Source organism: Helicoverpa zea, chromosome 1 (genome assembly GCF_022581195.2).
Source record: "Helicoverpa zea isolate HzStark_Cry1AcR chromosome 1, ilHelZeax1.1, whole genome shotgun sequence".
NCBI classification, from domain to species: Eukaryota; Metazoa; Arthropoda; class Insecta; order Lepidoptera; family Noctuidae; genus Helicoverpa; species Helicoverpa zea.
The window spans coordinates 4,388,757-4,409,650 of NC_061452.1; the positions used below are offsets into that span (position 1 = coordinate 4,388,757).

Genomic DNA, 20,894 nt, shown 5'->3' on the forward strand with positions numbered 1-20,894 from the left:
GAGTAACATAGGCTATATTTTATCCCAATGCGGGCAGTAGTTCCTACGAGACATGGGCAAAACCGCAGGAAAACAGCTAGTTTTCTATATACATTAGCTTCAATGTTGAGATGAGTCGTGGTGGCCTAGTGGGTAAAGGACCAATCTCTCAAGTATGAGGGCGCGGGTTCGATCCCAGGTCAGGCAAGTACCAATGCAACTTTTCTAAGTCTGTATGTACTTTCTAAGTATATCTTAGACACCATTGGCTGTGTTTCGGATGGCACGTTAAACTGTAGGTCCCGGCTGTCATTGAACATCCTTGGCAGTCGTTACGGGTAGTCAGAAGCCAGTAAGTCTGACACCAGTCTAACCAAGGGGTATCGGGTTGCCCGGGTAACTGGGTTGAGGAGGTCAGATAGGCAGTCGCTTCTTGTAAAGCACTGGTACTCAGCTGAATCCGGTTAGACTGGAAGCCGACCCCAACATGATTGGGAAAAAGGCTCGGAGGATGATTAGCTTCAATGTGAGAAAAGAATGTAACATATGACATGACATTATCAGTAGATACGTACAGGAAGCCGGCATCCATCATAACATAACATAATAGTATTGTCTATTATGTAGTGCTAATGCGAAAACATTCCCACCTGTGCGATGTCGAAAATGCAAATTATGCGTATTACTTAAATGGTTATCACTATCACTACATAGTATAAAACAAAGTCGCTTTTTCTGTCCCTATGTCCCTTTGTACGCTTAAATCTTCAAAACTACGCAACAAATTTTCATGCGGTTTTTAATAGATAGAGTGATTAAAGAGGAAGGTTTATATGTATAATAACATGCATTAAATAGTGGGGAAATACTGCTATCCCGTGCGAAGCCGGGGCGGGCTAGTAAGATATAAACCATTTGAAGAAGATTTTAAAAAAAGTATTTACTCAATTACGTTTTCGTAGCAACTTTTAAGTGCAACATCATGAACAGGTTAGTAAATTAAAAAAATGTTTCAAGTATAAATAAATTATGCTACGCAAACCGACTCTCGTAAAAACACTCCTTAGCGTCGCAACTCGCAATATTAATTTGAAAATTGCTATAGCGTAGACTTTGCTACGCGGGCTATATCTCGTAGCAATCGTAGACCTTCGTAGCAAATATTTTAACCTTTCGTATAGAAAATTTTGTACATAAAAAATTATCATTTTTATTTTCTAAAGTACATCATTTCAGCACATGAAAATCTGAAAAAAGCACGTATTGCGACTGTAGCGCTATCTAGTGTTTCATTTGCAGACTACTCTAATACCACTCCGTTAAAGAGTGGGGGCCTTGGACTCTAAAACCAATCAGGTTATTGGTACTATGTAGTTACGTCCGGCGTACACAGAGGGCGCTAGTGTAGACTACATAGTGAAATAAAGTATTTATCAGTTTAAATTAATTAGTGCACATTTTACTGGTGCATTTTATCTGTACAATCAGATAGTGAAGCTCATTATGACTTTGTTTTCTCTTGTTTGTACAACTAAAATAAATTATGCTAACATAGATACGCAAACCGGTGCCATTTTTCAGGTTTACAACTGACATGATTTACGGAATATTTTTATTTTTGTAACGCCTTGTAAACAAAATATTCCACCATGACATTAAAATATCTCTAACTAAACCTCTCACTATGTATTTAAATCACACAGGACAAATAAATCATAATGAAGGACATTGAAGCAGTAGATTCGTCACGGTTCGCTGCATCACGTAACGTGAAGTTCTGGAACGCAGCGCCAATCATTTTGCTCATTCTCAAAACAAGAAATAATCATGACGTTTAATGTGACGTCACCGTTTTAAATAAATATTACGCAGTGTAAAAGGTGAGTAAACTACTAAACTACTTCATCATAAAAATAATACTATATAGCTCGTAGAATTTAATAAGTTAGTTGTTCTTTGAATATACAGAAATAAAATTGTTGATGAAAAATCCGAGAAAAAGAAACCTTTTTTTCTTGTGTCAGTATATGTCCAATTAGTGTCTGAGAGTAACCGTAAATTAGGAACGAATAGTTTTCTTGACTTTTGTCGTTTGTGTGATCGATAGAATATGTCTTCGCGTTTTATTCTGAATTTCTTTATTAATAAGAAGATAAAACAAATATTTTTTTTCCCTACACTTAGACTTTTTGGTCCTCTGTCCTATCCCAATTTCTCCAACAAACATACGAGTTTCTAACTTCAAAACAAACAACATACGGATTTTTTTGTGTGTAAAATATACGTTTCTAGCTTCAATGAAGGAGCACCCTTACATCCTCATAGCTGTCAAGTTAAAACAATTAGCGAATCTATCTAAAAGATTAGCACTTAGCTAATAACCTTACAATAAACCGAGGTCCGAGACAGCAAAATTACGCGCCATTATCCGTCACAAATACAATAATGGAATGATTCACAGCATTGTAGTAAGTAGTTACAGTCAGTCAGGCAGATCAAGGCCACCTGATCCTACAAAGCATTGTGCATCAATAAAATGTAATACACAAGATGTTTCTCGCGGTTTCTCCCGTGTCTTGGGAAAATCTTTTCCAGTACCTATCTGGACAAAATATAGGCTACGTTCCTCTTTAAATAATTTAACAAATCGGTTCAGTAGTTTCAGAGCTTTTGGGGTACAAAAAAAACAAATGAAACTTCCTTGAATCCTTATTATATTACCAGCCTTTTTCCCGCGGTTTCCCCTGCGTCCCGTGGGAACTATTGCCCATACTGGGATAAAATATAGACAATCTTAATCTGGAAGAATGTCGCCTTCCTACAGTGAATGATTTTTTCAAATCGTTTCTGTTTGGGTCCTGTTTGGGTTTTTTTTAAGGTATTAGTTTAAAAAATAATAAAAATATAGATAAATAGTAACAGTCAGTAACACTCGTATAGTCTAATCTATACTAATATTATAAAGAGGAAAACTTTGTTTGTTTGGTTGTAATGAATAGGCTCAAAAACTACTGGACCGTTTTTAAAAATTCTTTCACCATTCGAAAGCTACATTATCCACGAGTAACATAGGCTATTTATATATTATATTTATTTATATATTATAGGCATATATATTTTATCCCGGTACGGGTAGCAGTTACCACGGGACGCGGGTAAAACCGCGGGAAAACGGCTAGTTGTATATATATTGGTATGTATAGATAGGTATTAGCTTGTGACGTCACAGCGCCGTTAGCGCAGTAGGTGACCTGAGTATAAACTACATTAGTTTTATATAGTTGGTGACATCAGTTTATTGGTCGTATACCAAGTTCTAGACGTGTCGTGATGTTTCTCAGAATTACGATGTTACAATCGATTCTTAGTGTTAGTCTTAGGGTTTTTTTTGTTATGCGATAATCGACTTTAGGAATGTAGGAGATTAGGTTGATTGAAGAAATTGTAAAATATCTTATCGAATTGTTTAGTATATTTGCATATAGATTTTTAAATGTATTGAAGTAAAATCTTGTAGGCTTAAACACTTATTATATTATGTGCCGGAATTTATATACTTATATTTAAACTAGTGCAGACATTAACAATAAGTAGTAATGAAGATGACAATTCCATGATAAAATCAAGATTTATATCATAAAAATAAAAATTGAAGAAACTCCTGAAAATATCAGCTCATATTAGCTCTTTTTTCCACACTATCAACGTCTAATTCAAAGTCCAGACGTATGTACGTAGTTACGAGAATTAGCTAACGTAATATCAAAGAGTGAAAAATATTTTAGTCTTACACGTGTCATACTAAAATCACATTTGCCAAATTTCCGACTGCAAATAAATCTATGTAGGCAGTTCAGTAAAAGTCACAGTAAAAGCACAGATTATATAATAGTTACTACGTAACAGATAAATCACTCCATACAAAAAAGTCCATACCTACTGTTATAAGCACCTACAAGTTCCCAACTACCTACAAATTCCCAGCTGCGCTATAAAATGAACCTTAAAAGCTCGAGCGCTTGATTGTTATTCCAATGCGATAGCGCACAGTTCAGTGACCGCAACCGTGTCGTGGCCGTGCTTAGGGTTGCTTCTTACAATTTATTAATATTTAAGTAGGAAAACAAAGTTGCGCAAATATTTAAGTTGTATATATATATGTTTTTTTTTTCAATTAATGTAAATATTTTGTTAATAACATTAAACTCTTTAAAAGTTGCGCTTATTTTAAGATAGCCTTTTTTAAAACCGAGTTTTGAAATAAAAAGGAATAATAGATAAACCAACATAACTCAAAATAATCCATCAGTTTGTGAGGTAGCTTAAAAAACCTAATAAAAACCAACAGCATAATATATAATATATAGAAATATATCGACGGTAAAAAGGCAAAAGGGGTCAAGCGCCACATTTTGCGATTTTAACTTTTTTATTGACCCCAACTCCACTATTTTTTCTCTTTCGAATGGTCGTAATATCGTTTTCCTAGCATGAAAAAAAGTCACTTGCACCAAAGAATTATTTGTACTGAAGTGCCAAATCGATACTTGCCAAAAGTGCTCAAGCGACACCAACTTTACCTTGCTTGGTTGAAAGACCATTTTGTGTATTACGTTTTTGTATCGCCTTGTCATTTGGCATAATTTTAAAAACAATATTAGAAGTAAATATGTCGTTTGTATCCATTTTTCTTTTATTTGTTTAATAACTATAACGTCGCTTACACCAATAGTAAAAATTGTCAACTAAACATAATTGGCGCTTGGCCCCTTTCTTAAATAATTTTATTTTCATTACGTTGCATTTGATCCACTAAGCGCGCGCCAGCGCCTGGAGCTTAGGCCAAAATCTAAATATGCCAACATTAAATATTGGTGCTTGACCCCTCGCGAAAGCGATAAACATGGTTAAAACCTGGGGTCAAGCGACATCTATCTTTGAAACTATTGATCTCAGGCTTATTTTGATGTAAAATTATTAAAGAACATTGTATTTTAGTAAACTTTTCTGAAGATTGTGATGTGATTCAATAAAGCAATAAAGAGATATTATTTTTAAAACTTTCTTTTTACTCTCCTGAACAATATGATCTGTGGTGCTTGACCCCTTTTGCCTTTTACCCGTCGATATAGAAATAAAAATAATAATATTGGAGCGCGCGCGGCGCGTTTGACTGTTGAAAGCCCTGGGGCCCGATCCTCCTAATTTTACTTAAGCGTCATACGATTCACGTTCGACTCGATTCGACTGATATCCAATCCCGACTCGATTACGATTGAAGCGTATGTGGCATTCCGCTATTTTTTCTTTGAAATAAACGTTTTTATCCTTTTCTGTCATTTAATAATGAATAATTTTGTCTGCAAATGATTAACGATTGCAAAATGATTGTACAGCAAACTACCGTATAGACCAAAATCACCAAAATAGCAGACCAATCGCACACCAATCAAATGTCAATCGAATACGATTGGTCTTTTATTAGTAGCAGAATGCCCGATATGGTTAAAACTGCTATTATGATCATATTGCGATTCGATTTCTATTCGATTTTGACATTATTAACTTAGGAGAATCGGGCCCCTGAACCGCGTGGGGCTACCGGTAACCCAGCGAGCGGTAGGCATTTATCGCGCGCAAGTACGTCGAGTGACAGAGGCCTGGTAAAAGTTTCAAAAACTTTTGAAAATACTGTCGGAGATCTGTGGGTGAATTTATAGCGTACAGCGTCGCTAACTCAAGCGAGTTTTATTCGGTTTAATATAACTTCTCGCGGTTTCGCCTCTCTTCCGTGAGAACTACTTCTGGCACCTAGTAAGTTATGGATACTAACTAAAACTGAATGACTTTTTTACATACTGACCAATATTAGAGTAGTAGTTAGACCAATATTGGAGTATGCGTCTGTAGTGTGGAATCCACAATATAACGTGTATATTGATCAAATACAGAGAATCCAGGATAAGTTAAATAAGCACGTATTGTGGAGGAGCAACAAAAATCACCAATTGGATGAACTACCCTCATTACCATCTCTTCAGACTCGACGTAATCAGCGGGATCTTTTATTCTCATATAAAATAATTAGAGGTCAGGTTGATTCTTCTTACCTTTTAAGTAAGATAGGTCTACGATGTCCACGTATTTCTTCACGTAATAAGGCTTTGTTTTATGTTCCGACCGTAAAGACAAATTATAGAAAAAACTCATTTATTGTTAGATCTTGCCGTACGTACAATAACGTCATCAAATCAAACAGTGATTGTCTGCTGGATATTTTTAACATACCTTTTCACAAATTTAAAAAAAGTATTCATGATTGTTTGGTTCCTGCTCCAATTGTTTGATTATAGGTAATGTGTTTCTTTTTTTATTATATACTATTTATTATTATTATATACATTTTTTTTTTTAACTTGTTTGTATACGTTTCATAAATGTTCTGATTCGGCGTAAATGTTTTAATTATGTTGTGGAAACTGTTTTGGATTATGTTTGGTTTAAATTGTGTGACTTTTTGGTGTAATGTATCTGTTTGTTTCCCAAATAAAATAAAAATAAAATAAAAATACTGAGATAAGCGTTTTAAATAAATAAATAAAAAAACTCTTAAGCGTTGCACTAGTGGGTAAATAAGTATTGCTTAAAAACTCAAGAGATTTTTACTGGTTCCCTGAAAACATAATTTTGCCACATTCTATGTAAAAACAGAATTGTAAGAATGTAAACAAAAATGTAAGAATTTTTCGGCTGTTAGGCACCTGTGTTATTTGTCCAGCCGTCAACTCACACTCTTTAGTCATTTGAAGTTATTTTTGAGTTCAAGGCTGACTGTTATTAATTCAAACGCAGCTTAGGATTCCAATCAATTTACACCTAGGCAAGCAGATAGCTGCCGCCCGCGGATTCTGCCGTGGGTTGTAGGAATTAAGTTAAGGAAGTACTTTTTAAAACTACTGTGACAAATAAATATATTGTGATATTACTAGAGACCTAGGGGTTACCAAATCACTACTTAAGCCTTTTAATCATGAAAGTAATTAGTATGATAGACAGACAAAGTTACTTTCGCATTTAGATAAGGATATGAAATTGACGAGACAATGTTTCCCCGTGCAGTCGCCTTACTGGCTCTTCAGGTAATATTAATGAACCCAACGAAAGAACAAACAAGTCTATTAATAAAGTTTATTATGTAACTTCGATATGAGGTGGTTTAGGAGTTCAAGGTCTAATTCTGATGGATATAGAATTCATAGTTATTTAAATTTGTATTTACGTTATAGGTACATAGATGTTTACGACAACCGTATTTACTTATGTATTTACTAATCTCGTACCTATGTAATCCAAGTAAACCAAGAAGATCTCGAATCAGATAACCAAGAAGTGTAGATGATTCATTTCCTTTCACAGCGTCATAATTTTCTATTTTGAGCGTAATTTTAATAGGAAATGTTCACTGTTCTCAGTGTTCTCACAAGGTTCGCAGTTGAAACAAAAACCTGATCACCCACTAAGGTATCTAGGTGACCTAAGTTTGGTGGTTACGTCACACTGCTGAAGCCTTGCCCTTTCCATTTATGTTGTGCTTAAATAATATAACCGTCGACTACCTCGTGCTACCTAATCTAGGCGAGCCACAAATTATGGCCCATTAAATAACCAATGGAAGCTTTTTCGTCATTAGTCTAGCCTTTAAATGATGACGATAAGATTGAGTCATGGAATGATTAAATACCTATGACGTATTTAAAAAAAATGATTTTTGATTGTAGCAAAGCTGTCGGTAAGTATGATGTCAGAAACAGGTTTTCAGGGTATAGGGTGCGAATGTATTCTGTAGTAACGAGTAGTATTGTCTAATAAAAAATATATGAGATTTCACTCAAGAACAACATATAAGATTGTAACATATGAGCAACTACCGAATTAACCAATAAAAAACGCAAACGCCCGCAAATTGCTGAAAGTATCATTAGGTCAACTAGACATAACAAGTACGTAATGCCCGTAGATAGATGATTCATAAATAATCACGCCGCCGTCTAAATGCCATTTGTATGATACATGACTGATTGGGACCTCTGTCTTCACGGGCCATAATACAAAAAAAACGGATAACTTTGAACTCCGAATATCTGAGAAAGTGAAAATATACAAGTAGGATCTATGCCAGTATGTTCTATTTTTAAATGTAGTTTTTCAAAAAACGATTGTCGAATTCTATGTCATTTTACTTTCATACATGTATTTTTGTTGAACGTTTATCTGTGTCTGCGAGTCTGCACAGCCATGACGCGCTAACCTTGACCACCAAAGCGAGGGCCATCGAAGGTCGTCTATTGTCTTATTTATGTTTTATTACATCAACAATATTTTTATAGAGTAAGTCTACCCAGCTAATTCCACCTTTATTCCAAACCAATCAAACTTTTGTGCTATAACACAGACGCCAACGCAAAAATCACTGACTCAAAGCGTAACCGACGAGTTTTATATTCAGAACGTAAGAAGTGCAGGTATATATTATAGTGAAAAACGTACTTAAAACTTTAATGAGAGAACTTTATTTCAAAAGTATAGTATGACATCATCTAGAGTTACGTCGACGCGTCGGGCGTCGAGGCCACAAGACGTGGTCGTACCAACATCGCGCCGCGGGCCCAAGCCCCAGTTTGAAATAGCGCGCGCGGTGGACACCACGTACGTTACGAATTCAGTGTGGAAAATAATAATATTTCAATAAATCATGGCAAACATAATGGGTAAGTAAACCATCCTTATCTAAATCAGCTGCAATTTTTAAGGAATATTTCGTCCTTTACTGTTATATTTTGTCGCATCCTTGATACCGGTTATAAACGAGGCCTCAAGTTTTTAGCATCTTAAAGAAGGTAGGTAGTCAACTGTCTAGGATGTTTCTAGTATGACAGTTATTAAATAACCTAGCGTTGTTTTTGACAAGCCGGTACGCAAATACCGGACCGGCATTTTCTTGGCACAAGGCCAACACCGGGCGTGGTGATGCGGTAGTTTTAGAAAATTCTTCGGAAGCAATCAATAGTTACAATGCAAACAGTTTGGATGAAAAATAATGCAGGAGTATGGCATTTATTATAAATCTACAACATATTTTCGATGTATCTAAATTTAGTTTTGATAACATAGTTCGTAGGTATTCTGCTCGATGAATGTCAGACTTGTAATCTCCGACAATTATTTTTTTTTTTTCAGCTATTTATGTTAGGTCACATTGTTTGTCAGTACTTAGTTGCTATGAGATCATCCTCGGTTCCGTCGACTTCGAAGGTTACCTGCCGGTTCTAGGTGTGGGCCTGTTTATTTATATGTTTATTTAATTATTTTCCTACATTAACACATAACGCATAAAATATTCAAAGATAGACAATTAAAACCAGTATGATTTTTTCCTTAATTATGTAAATAGGTAGGTATCTAATGTTGATGCTTTATTAGTAATTCTGCAATTAATTTAAAATGTATCTACCTATTAAATAATTTCGCAATTGTATCCTTTTGTACAGAAAGGAGACAGTCTAAATGTCTTAGGTCAGAATAATTGATCGGTCTAATTGACCTAATAGATCTCGTAGCTCGAAAATGTCGGCTTTGAGTAAGACAAGTCGCCTGATAACGTACGACATTGTTTCAAAACACGTAATGTCAACATTTAACAGTATAACTTATCACCTTCGCGCTAATCTATGTAAACTTACATTTTTAAACGTTCTCCGATGTTAGAGTGACATAAGCAAGTGGGTACAATAACAATTGTCACGGTATATTACTTGATGAATACTAATCACTTCCAAAGTGGTAATATTCTTGACTTTTATGGGAAGTAGATGTCATCCTAGCAATGATAGCGCAACCTCTTCTCTGAACTAATCGAGTTGGTATTATGTATAGTATACAGAATTTTCTCGTCAAAACAATATTCGGTTAGACAGATCTCATAAAGCTACTCGTGTTCACGGACTAGTAAAAACTCGTGTTATAATAAAGAGGAAATATTTTACATAAACATGAGTACAATTGCCTAACTGAAATCGCTTTAATCATGTAAATATGTGCCACATGCCTACATAAGAATCGTATATAATTCGCTCAGTCCGCAAATTGCCAGGGTGTGGCCGACTGGCCCCCACGCCAGTACAATAAATTGCTTCGATACATTCAAACGAACATATATGTACAACATATAAAACGGATCAGTCTTATATGAGAAAAACAATCTCAGAGCGCCTTTTATTGTAAGAAAGCAAATAATTACGCAAAGTCTACTGTTACATTTCAAAAAGAGCCGAATGATCCAAGATGTGGCTTTTTAATCTTTGTAGTAAAACACACTTTATTTCGTACAGAAATATTCAATGTTAAGCTGCCTCAATGCGCAGATAAACGCAACTACAGATAATATAACTTAGAGGTTGAAACAGAATTGATTTGATAGGATGACATCATCGCACTGGACTACTTTCATAACAAGCGAAACAAACAAGCGACAGAATCCTACAGCGCAGGCGCCATGGACGGATTTCTACGGTCCAACTAAAATCAAGCTGTATATAGGGAGCAATGGAAAACTTCCACGCAGGCAATAACATAAGCAATAAAGTTAATAAATTCGTGAGTTCCGAGCGGGACACCTAGCCCGCATACCAATACACCGGCCTATATTTAGCATCGTGCTAAGAGCCATGCCTCGTATGGAAGGCAATGGCCGTATATCGTTAGACTAAATAGGAATCGAGGAAAGCACTAGAACTGTTTACAGAATTTTAAATAGCCCGTACATAAGCCATCGACCTCCATGGAATGTTGAATTTTGATCTATTCACAAGCGAAAATAGATTTGTGTATAGTTATGTCAGCTTTTTAAATATTAGCACTTACGCGTCTTTATACAAAGCAGTATAAAAAGATGTTTACTTCATAAGATATTGTTCCTAATATAAACCTGATAAAATAACATAAGATCCTGTAACTATTATTGCTATTATTCATTTAGGGGTTTACAGTTTTCTCACACTCACATAAACAATGCAGAGGTACTAAAATTACTGTTTCCTTACAGATTTGGCCACTGAGGACAAACTCGAATACCACTTCTTCCCGGTATCGAGCGGTTCCGTGCAGTTCAAAGTCAGAGCTGCCAACGATGCACACATTGCCCTCACCATGGGTCCCCAAGAAAGCGACCCCATGATTGAGGTGGGTCTATATTGTTAAACGCTGTACCTAATGTTTTCTTATTCATCTCAATTTTCTGAAATAATGATATTAATGTGGAGTTTATCAATAAATTGGCAGGTCTTCCTCGGAGGTTGGGGCAACACCAAGAGCGTGATCAGGAGGAACAGAACCAAGCCAGACAAAGTTGAAATCGAAACCGCCGGCATTTTAAATGGTGGTGAATTCCGTGGCTTCTGGCTGCGTTGGGACGGTGGCATTATTTCCGCCGGTCGGGAAGGCGAAGCCATTCCATTCCTGTCTTGGGCAGACCCAGAACCATTCCCAATTGCCTTCGTCGGTGTATGCACAGGATGGGGCGCGACCGGCACATGGAAGATCGAAGGTATTTATTACAACTTTAAGTCATCATAACATAAAATGTACCCAACAATATAAAATTATAAGCTTTATTATCGGTACAGATGGTGCTGAATTCAATACTCCGGACCAGTTAGAGTATAAATTCGGACCCGTTGTCTCTGGTTCTCTGAGTTTTGAGTTTCGCGGTCCCCACAACTGCCATGTAGCCCTGACACCAGCTCCCGGTGAAGTGGACCCTATGTACGAAATTATGATTGGTGGTTGGGAAAACACCAAGTCGGTTATTAGACACTGCAGACAGAAACCCGATAAGGTAGTATAGAATGTCGTGATCGTGGTTTTAATATTTTTGTTGAACTGTTCCGTAAACCTTACACTATTGGCCCATAGGTTGAGGTACCAACTCCAGGAATTATGAATCCTAATGAATTCAGGAAATTTTTGATCGAATGGAGATGCGGCAGAGTGATTGTCCGCGACGGCGAGTCAGGCATGGTTATCATGGAGTGGGTGGACCCGACACCGTTCAGTATCACACACTTCGGTGTGCGCACTGGCTGGGGTGCTCGCGGCCAATGGCGTATTAGCCACTTCGGCAATCCCGGCGCTCATTCCCGTTGAGTCATCTTTTATTAGAGAGAATGCTTTGGATGTTAATTGCTGATTTCTAATCCGCATTGGATGCGTATTATTTTAAACTCTATTTGTCGTTAGGTGTACTAAATTTGTAATCGATGTCAACACCACCGTTAGACTAACAATAAATTCTGTCTCAAAGAAAATTGCGTGTTTGGAATACTGAAGTGTGTTACTTGAAGTTTGCAACTGGATGTTACCATTTGGTCTTTGGTACGTTGGGTACATTTTGTGGCTAAGCTTTTCTTTTGTTTTTGTTTTGTGACTCTTTTCTTTTTACACGCATTTTCTTCTTTTTCATATTGACACAGGTCAGGTCATCATTTAATACTGTCATCGGACTAAGTATAACACATACCTACCGAATAATATTTACACCATAGCACTGTGTAAATATCCACCACATTTTTTGAAGATTTTTCTATAACTATGTGCTAACTTAATAATGCAAAGCGCATGTCATTTTAGTTTTTTTCCGTTGCATGCAAGTCTAATAATTGCTAATTTAGGTTAATTTAAATTACTGCGTTCATACATTCAAATAGTACTATAATACCTACCTATCAGTTAACAGATTATTGGAATTCATAATAACTCGGTGATTAAAATATTGACAACAAATTGTCGATGTGAACATCCGTCTTGTGTAAGTAAGATAATAAAATAATAATTGTTCCACTGAAACTCACGAGACAGGTATTTTTAAATTACATCAGATTGCGTGATTATTGCCTACTTGCCATGTATAAACTTGAATAGAATGCCAGCTAGCACTCTCATTATTAAACTTAAAGCTCATTCTGCTACCATATTTTTGCCTTTGTAGTAAGTTTCTTATTTTAGTTGTAGTTAATTATTGATTAATTTTGTAGTTGCTCCATCGGCGCCCGTGGCAGCTCCTCTATACGCTGCGCCACCCGGCTACCCCGGTGCTATGGGGTACAACGCACCCCCGCCCGTGATGGCTGGCGCCGGTAACTGGGTAGACGCCAGTGGCGGACAGATCCCCCCTGGTGCCGTCGTCGGAGGCCAGGACTGCAGTGGCGAGCCGCTGTACGTCGCCAGAGCGCAGCACGAAGGCGCTGTCATCCCCGGAAAGCTGTGCGCTTCCCATGGATGCGCCTACGTGCCATGGGGTGGCCAGGAGCATGGCAAACCTCAATACCAGGTAAAATATCCATAACCGATGAGCCCAAAGGGCCTAGGTCTTACTATACTTGAGGTAATAGGATAGTCTTCTAGTGTATTATATTCAGTACAGACAGACCAACAGATTTTTGACTAAAATATTTTTAAAAGCCTTTTAAAACTTCTTAAAATCGTCAGCAGTTATTTTGTTGGGATCAGACTCAAGAATATAGTGTGTAACGTATGTCACTATTGTATTATTCCAGGTGCTAGTCGGCGGCCCCAACAACTGGGTGCGCACTAACGGCTCCAACGTGCCCCCCGGCGCGTTCCCCGGCGGTCAGTCGGAAGACGGTGAGCCTCTATACGTCGGCCGCGTGAACCACGAGGGCAGTCTCACCACCGGCAAGGTGCAGCAGTCCCACGGCGTCTGCTACATCTCCTTCGCAGGACAAGAGCTCGGCTTCCCCGACTACGAAATCCTTATGCCCTAGATTTTAATATAAACTTCGAAAATGAATCTCACGATTATGCGTAGGAATGTTACGGAAAACTGCTTCCACATAAAAAAATGAGCAATTAAATGGTGCATTTGAGTACCAGCATTAAGTCATGTCACGCTGTGCCTGTTCGTCCGTATGTTAATGTTTAATGCACTGCATAATTTTATTTTATCTGGTGTTGGTTATGTAGCGCATAACTGACGACATCTATATGTAATAATATTTTTGTTAAATTATTATAAAATATTTACCTATTTAATTCTGTGTTTTTGTTCTCAAGATACATACCCAAGTTGGGTACAGCTTGGCAAAAAAGAGTGTGGAATAAATGAGGTCAGCACTATCGCACCTGTGGCAACACGGAGTAGGTACTACGACTCACAGATTTTGATATTTGTTATTTAAGTAGGCGATGTCCCTTGGACACTTCAATGTCCAGGGGCCCGATTCTCTAAGTTAATAAAGTCAAAATCGAATAGAAATCGAATCGCAATATGATCGCAATAGCAGTTTTAACAATATCGGGCATTCTGCTACTAATAAAAGACCAATCGTATTCGATTGACATTTGATTGGAGTGCGATTGGTCTGCTATTTTGGTAATTTTGGTCTATACGGTAGTTTGCTGTACAATCATTTTGCAATCGTAAATCATTTGCAGACAAAATGATTCATTATTGAATGACTGAAAAGGATAAAAACGTTTATTTCAAAGAAAAAATAGCGGAATGTCAATCGTAATCGAGTCGGGATCGGATCTCAGTCGAATCGAGTCGAACGTCAATCGAATGTTGCTTAAGTAAAATTAGGAGAATCGGGCCCCTGTATTAACGATGTTAACAATTTTTATTTGATTTTGATTTTTAGTTCCAACTGTCACCGCGTCAGACTCTTTTTTGCCAAGCTGTACATATCCGATCCACATCCCTATGCCCAAAGATAATTGAAGTCAAAGTGAAATTGAATTGGTTGAAAAAATCTTTAAAGTAGGAACCAGATTCTTAAATAAATAGAATCACTATACAGCTAAGCTGTACTTCTTATAATTATAATTCACAACTACTGCTATCACCACCATAGACAATAACGACGCTGCCACGCTGCTGTTTTCGACCTTACGCGATGTTAAGTTCACCTCGAACATCAGCGGGTGTTACGAATTTGCTTTTACATTTTTCGTTATTGATCTACCCAAGACATTTTATCATTGCAGTATCTCCCGTATTGTTGAAAACTGTACCCAGAAAAAAGTTTGATGGTAGACTCCACTGGCTTCCCATAATTGACGGCGAATTACCCTCAGAGGCTATGATTGGTGGATTTCAAAATGAACCGATTTACATAGCCAGAGCTGAGCATATTCATTCCGTGAATCCTGGGAAGTTTGTGCCATCTGCTGGTAGAGCATTCATACCTTGGGGTGGTAGAGAACATTCGAAGAGTCGTTTCGAGGTAAAACTATTGATGTTTGAAACGAAATAAATAAATGTGAGGCGATTGCCTGAAGTTATCTTGAGACTTCACTTCATTTGAGTAGGCACTTTACTAATGGTACCAACAATCTCTATAAGACTTTTGAGACAAATACAAATTAAGAAAATAAACTACCTACTGCCTGTAGTAATGAATCAATGATGTATCAAATAACCGTTATTTTATATCTGCTTTATTTTTGTAAATTTTCAGATTTTATGTGGGTATAATGCTATGTGGGTTAAAACGAGAAATAATCAAATTCCACATAATGCATTTATTGGAGGCTCTGAAGTCATGAATAGACCAGTGTACATAAGCAGGGCGAAGGTGAATGGCAACCTTATTTGCGGAAAAGCCTTTGCTCACCATGCCTATTTGCCTTACAAAGGTAAAGAAATAAAAATTGATTCGTATGAAATATTGGTGCTACCAGACGATGAAATACCACAAGCTTTACCTTTCTGTGATAAATAGCTTGTCATTAACACATTTAGACCTTATGTTTAATAAATAGTGTAATAAAGATAAGTTATTGTTTTATTTTATTCATTAACCGTGCATTATTTAGGTTTCAATTTATAAAGTTATAGAATAACGAGCCTCAAAATACTGACATAATGTTTCCAGAATTCTTGAAAACGTTTATAGTAAGTAGGCCCAGTTACGAAAATCCATAAACACATTCAAAATATAAATTGTCCCAAAAAAAAAGAAGGCGGCCTCTGGACTCACAATAAAACATCGCGCAACATAGTCGCTAAAACTCATTGTCACAGTCTTCAATATTTTTATATAATACCTAATAAACGGGCGGGGGTGCGATCCAAAATTTTTAATTGATTGCTTAGGTATGTTACCGAACTGCAAGACTTTCTATCTATGGTCATGAATTAAAAAAACTGACTACCTCTCTCTGACTAGGTACTTTTGTCAGTTTTGTAAGCTGTCAGCTGTCATGTCAGTGTCAACAACAGAATTTGAGGCAATCGGCATATTTATTCTCATTCATTCATTCCAATTAAATATCAAGTAATATTGTAATTTTTGATTTAATGTTTGTGTATTCAGCACTACATACCGTTTTTGTGTAACAACAGTATTGATTATAAAGTCATTCTACTAGATTATAAGCAGCTGATTAGGGATATTAAAATATTCGCGAACAACACAAAGTACTTTTTCTACAATGGGCGATATTGTTGGTAATTATTATTGTTCACCTATTTATTTGACTGGTCGTGTGTGGATTATTAGCTATGCGCAACATAAGAAGCTTAGGTATACAAATAGATTTTCGGTCAGTCGGTCGTATTAGGGGCGGATTGTTTTATATTTTCGAAAAAATATATTAGTTTTATACATGACTCATCTTTGCAGACCTTACAACATGGCCAAGACATCACAATATATTTTATAAAATCACAAGCAATGGACTGAACTTCGAAATTAAAGCTCCCGGTAATGCAGGTATTGGTTTGGCAAGTAAAGCAGGATCAAATTGTGATTTTTTGGTAAGTTTTCATAAAAGATGTGTTTGTTTATAACAATGCTGGTGTTATATGGACCAGTCAGAAATATTAATATATTATTTCCATTCTCAGGTTGGTATAGGCCATAACCGTAACTCTTTTATTAAGAAACTGACTGCAAGAGAAAGTAGGGAGTCGGCAGAAACACCAAACATTTTGTCTTCACAAGAGTACAGAAGATTTTGGATTTCATGGTATGGCGACGTAATACGTTTGGGGTTAGATGGTGAAGTTAAACCAATAGTCACTTTTAACTATAGCAAAAATGATAATTTGAAGTATGTTACTTTTACTGCCATTGATGATAATCGAAACCCTGTACATTGGAGAATTGAATGTGAGTATTTTCCTTTATTTTAGACTAGCTTCTACCAGCAGTTTCACCCGCATCCCGTAGAAACTACTTCCCGTACCAGGATAAAAGGCCTATAGCCTGCCTCGATAAATGGGCTATCTAACACTGAAAGAAATTTTCAAATCGGACCAGTAGTTCCTGAGATTAGCGCGTTCAAACAAACAAACAAACTCTTCAGCTTTATAATATTAGTATAGATGTATCTAACCTGATTACTTTCTATTTCTATTGAAATCGCTTAAATCACAAAACTTTTGTTTTCAACTAAATATATAGCTATATTTGAAACTCAAAACATTTATTAACTTAATAAAATAGTTTTATAACTTTTCAGTGCCACCAGTACTAGAGAAGCCTCTCATGAAGCCAGTGACAGACGGTGAGCTGTACTGGGTGCAGGTTGATGCAGAAACACCATTCCCAGATGCAGCATATATTGGGGGTTATGAAAAAGAAAATCTCTACATAATCAGGGCTAAACATAGAGGATCATTAACCCCAGGAAAATTTGTTTCTTCAGAAGGAGTGGGATATATTCCATGGGGAGGGGATGCCAATGAAAAAAATTCATTTGAGGTTCGTACTTTATAACTATCTTGAATAAGCAAACTAACAGAACTCAAAAATTTTAAGTTGAAGAAATACCAGCTTATTATATCAATATTTACTTTTGTTTCAGGTTTTATGTGGATTTAATTGTATGTGGGTGCCCTGTAGACTGGATCATATACCAATTGGAGCTGTGGTTGCTGGTCATTCCGAGGACCATGGCCACGAGAAACTGTATGTCGGAAGGGCCAAATATTTTGATCACATCATCCCAGGAAAAGTGCAACCATCACACAAAGTCTGTTACATACCATATGACGGAAAGGAAGTCAGCGTAGAAAACTATGAGATCTTAGTAGTCCCTGAGAAAAACAGATGTGCTAACAAGTTCCTGGTACCTTGCATAGATGATAGTTTGCTTGAATCAGAGGATGAAAATGATGATAATGATGATCATTCAATGAATTATGATGATTATGATGAGTACTTTTATGCAGAGAATTTATAATATAGATTACAAATTTTGTTTTTTAACCCTAGGTTTCTGAGACTTGCTAATGCGTTGCCGTAAGATTTTTTTTAAAGAAAAGTGTTTCAGTCAAAAATGCCCCAAAAATTGTGATTATCATAATCTTAATCCAAAAGTTGTAGTAAATTATATATATTTATAATAGTAAAAATAAGTTTAACGTGGATGTAAATATTAGGCATAATTAAAACTCTTTTTTTGTTATGTTTTTTTCAATTTGAAAATATTATATGTTCATATATTAGGAAGGTAAGGCTACACCTTGTGGTATTTCATCATCTGGTAAGACTAATATTTCATATAAGGATACTTCCACCTCTTTGCCATCATATGGCAAATAGCATGTTTTATAGCGAACATGGACCTTCCCAGGTATAAGTTTGCGATCTATCTTCGCTCTACCTATATATAAAGGTTCATTCTGCACTTCTGAGCGCCCTCCAATGAATGCATTTTGAGGAATATAATTGGTTCTTGTTTTAATCCATTTTGCATTATACCCGCATAGTATCTGGAAGTGAATATGTCAAATTATTATTTTTTAATTACTAATTTACTACACAGGTTTTGTACACAATAGCCACTACATAATGTGTTTACTAAATAAAAGTAGTAAAAAATGTATTATAATTTGTAACAATTTGTATAAGGTGACAAATAAAGTTCAAGTAAAAATTTTTAAAAGTATGTTATTTACTTACCTCAAAATTCTGTTTGTCAAATTCTCTCCCGCCCCAAGCAACAAATGCTTTGCCAATTGACGGTACATACTTCCCAGGACATAATGAATTATTATGTTCAGCTCTGGCTATATAAGTGGGTTCATTTTCAAACCCACCAATCATTGCATTTTGAGGTAACTTCCCATCGACCATAGGAAGCCACTGAAGTCTGTCACTAAATTTTTTAGTTGGTACTATGCTTAATTCAACAGGTGATACTAAAATTTAAAAAAAAAAGTGTTAACTCAGAGCAGAAATGTTATACAGTATTAGTGAATATTTTAAGTAGAATGCATAAATATAACTTACATTCAACTATCCACTCCACTGGTATTGAATGTTTGCAGTCTGGTCTAAATAATACAAATCCTATAATGGGTTCTGTGTATAATCTATCATAGTTTACAAATGGTTTGTGACCCACTTCACCTATCTTAATTTTATTACTATGCCAGGAAATGTAATACTCTCTAAAATAGTGAAAATTTGGAATATCTCCAATGGGGAATTTCTCTTCTTGCTTGTCACCAAAATTGTAGACTCTGGTTTCTTGTCCAAGTGTAATCTATAAAGTGGAAATAATGACTAAACATTTATTATAATAAATATCTTATAGTAAGTACATGATAATTTGTGTAAAAATATATGACTTTCTATCATTTCACCTGTTTTAATTCAAAAGAACAACCAAAACATTTACATAATTTTATAACAGTTTTGTAATTATTGAAATAAAAAGAATCATCACACTAGTGGATTTTGATGTACACATACAATTTTTATTCTCTGTGATAAATGATCTGATATATCAGGGGCTAAGAAAGAAGTCTACTTCTTCATAGAATTTTTCTTACTATCCAATACACACACATACAAACATCTACTCCTAGTAGATTCACACTATAGGTACTGTAGGAATTCAAATCTAGTTTAGTCAAATCATACCTATAGCCTACCTTATAAAGACAAAGATTTGGGTCATGTGCTGCAATCAATGCCAGTTCAGGAAAATGGCCAGTGGTTCTCATTTTGAATCTTATGCCACCACTGTTTGCTTTGTACATGAAGTTTCGATCGTCAGGCACAATAACTGGAATAACAAAAAAAAAACATCTGAATTGAAAACTTCCTCCTTTTGTAGAAGGAAGTTTTCAATTCAGATGTTTTCTAAGATCTTTACTATAATATTAGTAAATAACATACCTCGGTCTTCTGCCATGATTTAAATAAAGTTTTCTTCCAGTAAATAATTCTTAGAAAATGTACTCTAAGGCTGAAATTGTGTGTAAACTTATGAAATGAATCACAACGTATACATAAATATTGTGCAATTCGCTATCTTCGGTGAATAATGAAATATGAACTCTATTTTTGTTAACTTTGCACTTGCACTCCAATGTCAGTGTGAAGTCATTGTCAACTGCAAAGAGTAAAGTTATATATGTCAACTGTCGTAAAAATTGACATTGTCAATTTCTTATTGCCACACATCATAATGCTTTTACCTTTATTTTAATTTTCACTACCGCTTTGGACCATTTGGTGAGAAAAGTAAAGCGACCGAGTAAAAATTGAATGCCTCTTGGTAATGGGTTTAATAAATTATTTAGATTTTCCTACTGTTTTAAATTCAGTAGGTCCTCAAATTATGTATTAGGAGAAAAGACGTTATCAACTAGCTAGATGAATGGAGGTGGGCAGCTTGAGTTTTTATTTATTTGATGGAGATACAGGCCGTATAACTAATCTGAAAGAAGAGTCACATCAGTCATTTTTGAAATAAATGTCATTCTTTAAAATGCAAGCAAATCGACAGATACTGATAATAAACCCTCAATTTTAATAATATCTCCAAATAATAAAAGGACTGTTTCTAGGACAAGATACAGTTATAATAACACCTACAAA

General features: G+C 35.9%; 4 protein-coding genes across 6 annotated transcripts; 3 read left to right on the forward strand and 1 right to left on the reverse strand.

The window, feature by feature from the left end:
- The first annotated feature begins 1,780 nt into the window (after positions 1 to 1,780).
- LOC124631846 lies at positions 1,781 to 14,085 on the forward strand. Of its 3 annotated transcripts, none has more exons than XM_047166485.1 (7): positions 1,781 to 1,859; positions 11,081 to 11,217; positions 11,317 to 11,581; positions 11,661 to 11,872; positions 11,950 to 12,175; positions 13,068 to 13,363; positions 13,590 to 14,085. In XM_047166485.1, exons 2-7 carry the CDS (start codon positions 11,185 to 11,187, stop codon positions 13,815 to 13,817), a joined length of 1,260 nt encoding a protein of 419 aa, XP_047022441.1. In that variant the 5' UTR covers positions 1,781 to 1,859; positions 11,081 to 11,184; the 3' UTR covers positions 13,818 to 14,085. The 3 variants fall into 3 exon arrangements, with proteins under 3 accessions (XP_047022441.1, XP_047022434.1, XP_047022447.1); XM_047166478.1 differs by lacking the exon at positions 1,781 to 1,859 and adding an exon at positions 8,591 to 8,747; XM_047166491.1 differs by lacking the exons at positions 1,781 to 1,859; positions 11,661 to 11,872; positions 11,950 to 12,175 and adding an exon at positions 8,591 to 8,747.
- A 588-nt stretch (positions 14,086 to 14,673) lies between these two features.
- LOC124631885 lies at positions 14,674 to 15,830 on the forward strand. The gene is made up of 2 exons (XM_047166524.1): positions 14,674 to 15,278; positions 15,513 to 15,830. The coding sequence occupies exons 1-2, from the start codon at positions 14,949 to 14,951 to the stop codon at positions 15,774 to 15,776; spliced, it is 594 nt and encodes a 197-aa protein (XP_047022480.1). The 5' UTR covers positions 14,674 to 14,948; the 3' UTR covers positions 15,777 to 15,830.
- Positions 15,831 to 16,250: 420 nt separating this feature from the next.
- Positions 16,251 to 18,948, forward strand: LOC124631869. The gene is made up of 5 exons (XM_047166503.1): positions 16,251 to 16,504; positions 16,680 to 16,813; positions 16,904 to 17,168; positions 17,521 to 17,762; positions 17,866 to 18,948. The coding sequence occupies exons 1-5, from the start codon at positions 16,489 to 16,491 to the stop codon at positions 18,241 to 18,243; spliced, it is 1,035 nt and encodes a 344-aa protein (XP_047022459.1). The 5' UTR covers positions 16,251 to 16,488; the 3' UTR covers positions 18,244 to 18,948.
- On the reverse strand, positions 17,757 to 20,384 carry LOC124631876. Its single transcript, XM_047166514.1, has 5 exons — positions 20,190 to 20,384; positions 19,943 to 20,076; positions 19,296 to 19,551; positions 18,966 to 19,204; positions 17,757 to 18,775 (listed from the first exon to the last, which is right to left on the reverse strand). The coding sequence occupies exons 1-5, from the start codon at positions 20,203 to 20,205 to the stop codon at positions 18,506 to 18,508; spliced, it is 915 nt and encodes a 304-aa protein (XP_047022470.1). The 5' UTR covers positions 20,206 to 20,384; the 3' UTR covers positions 17,757 to 18,505.
- Between the last annotated feature and the right edge of the window lie 510 nt (positions 20,385 to 20,894).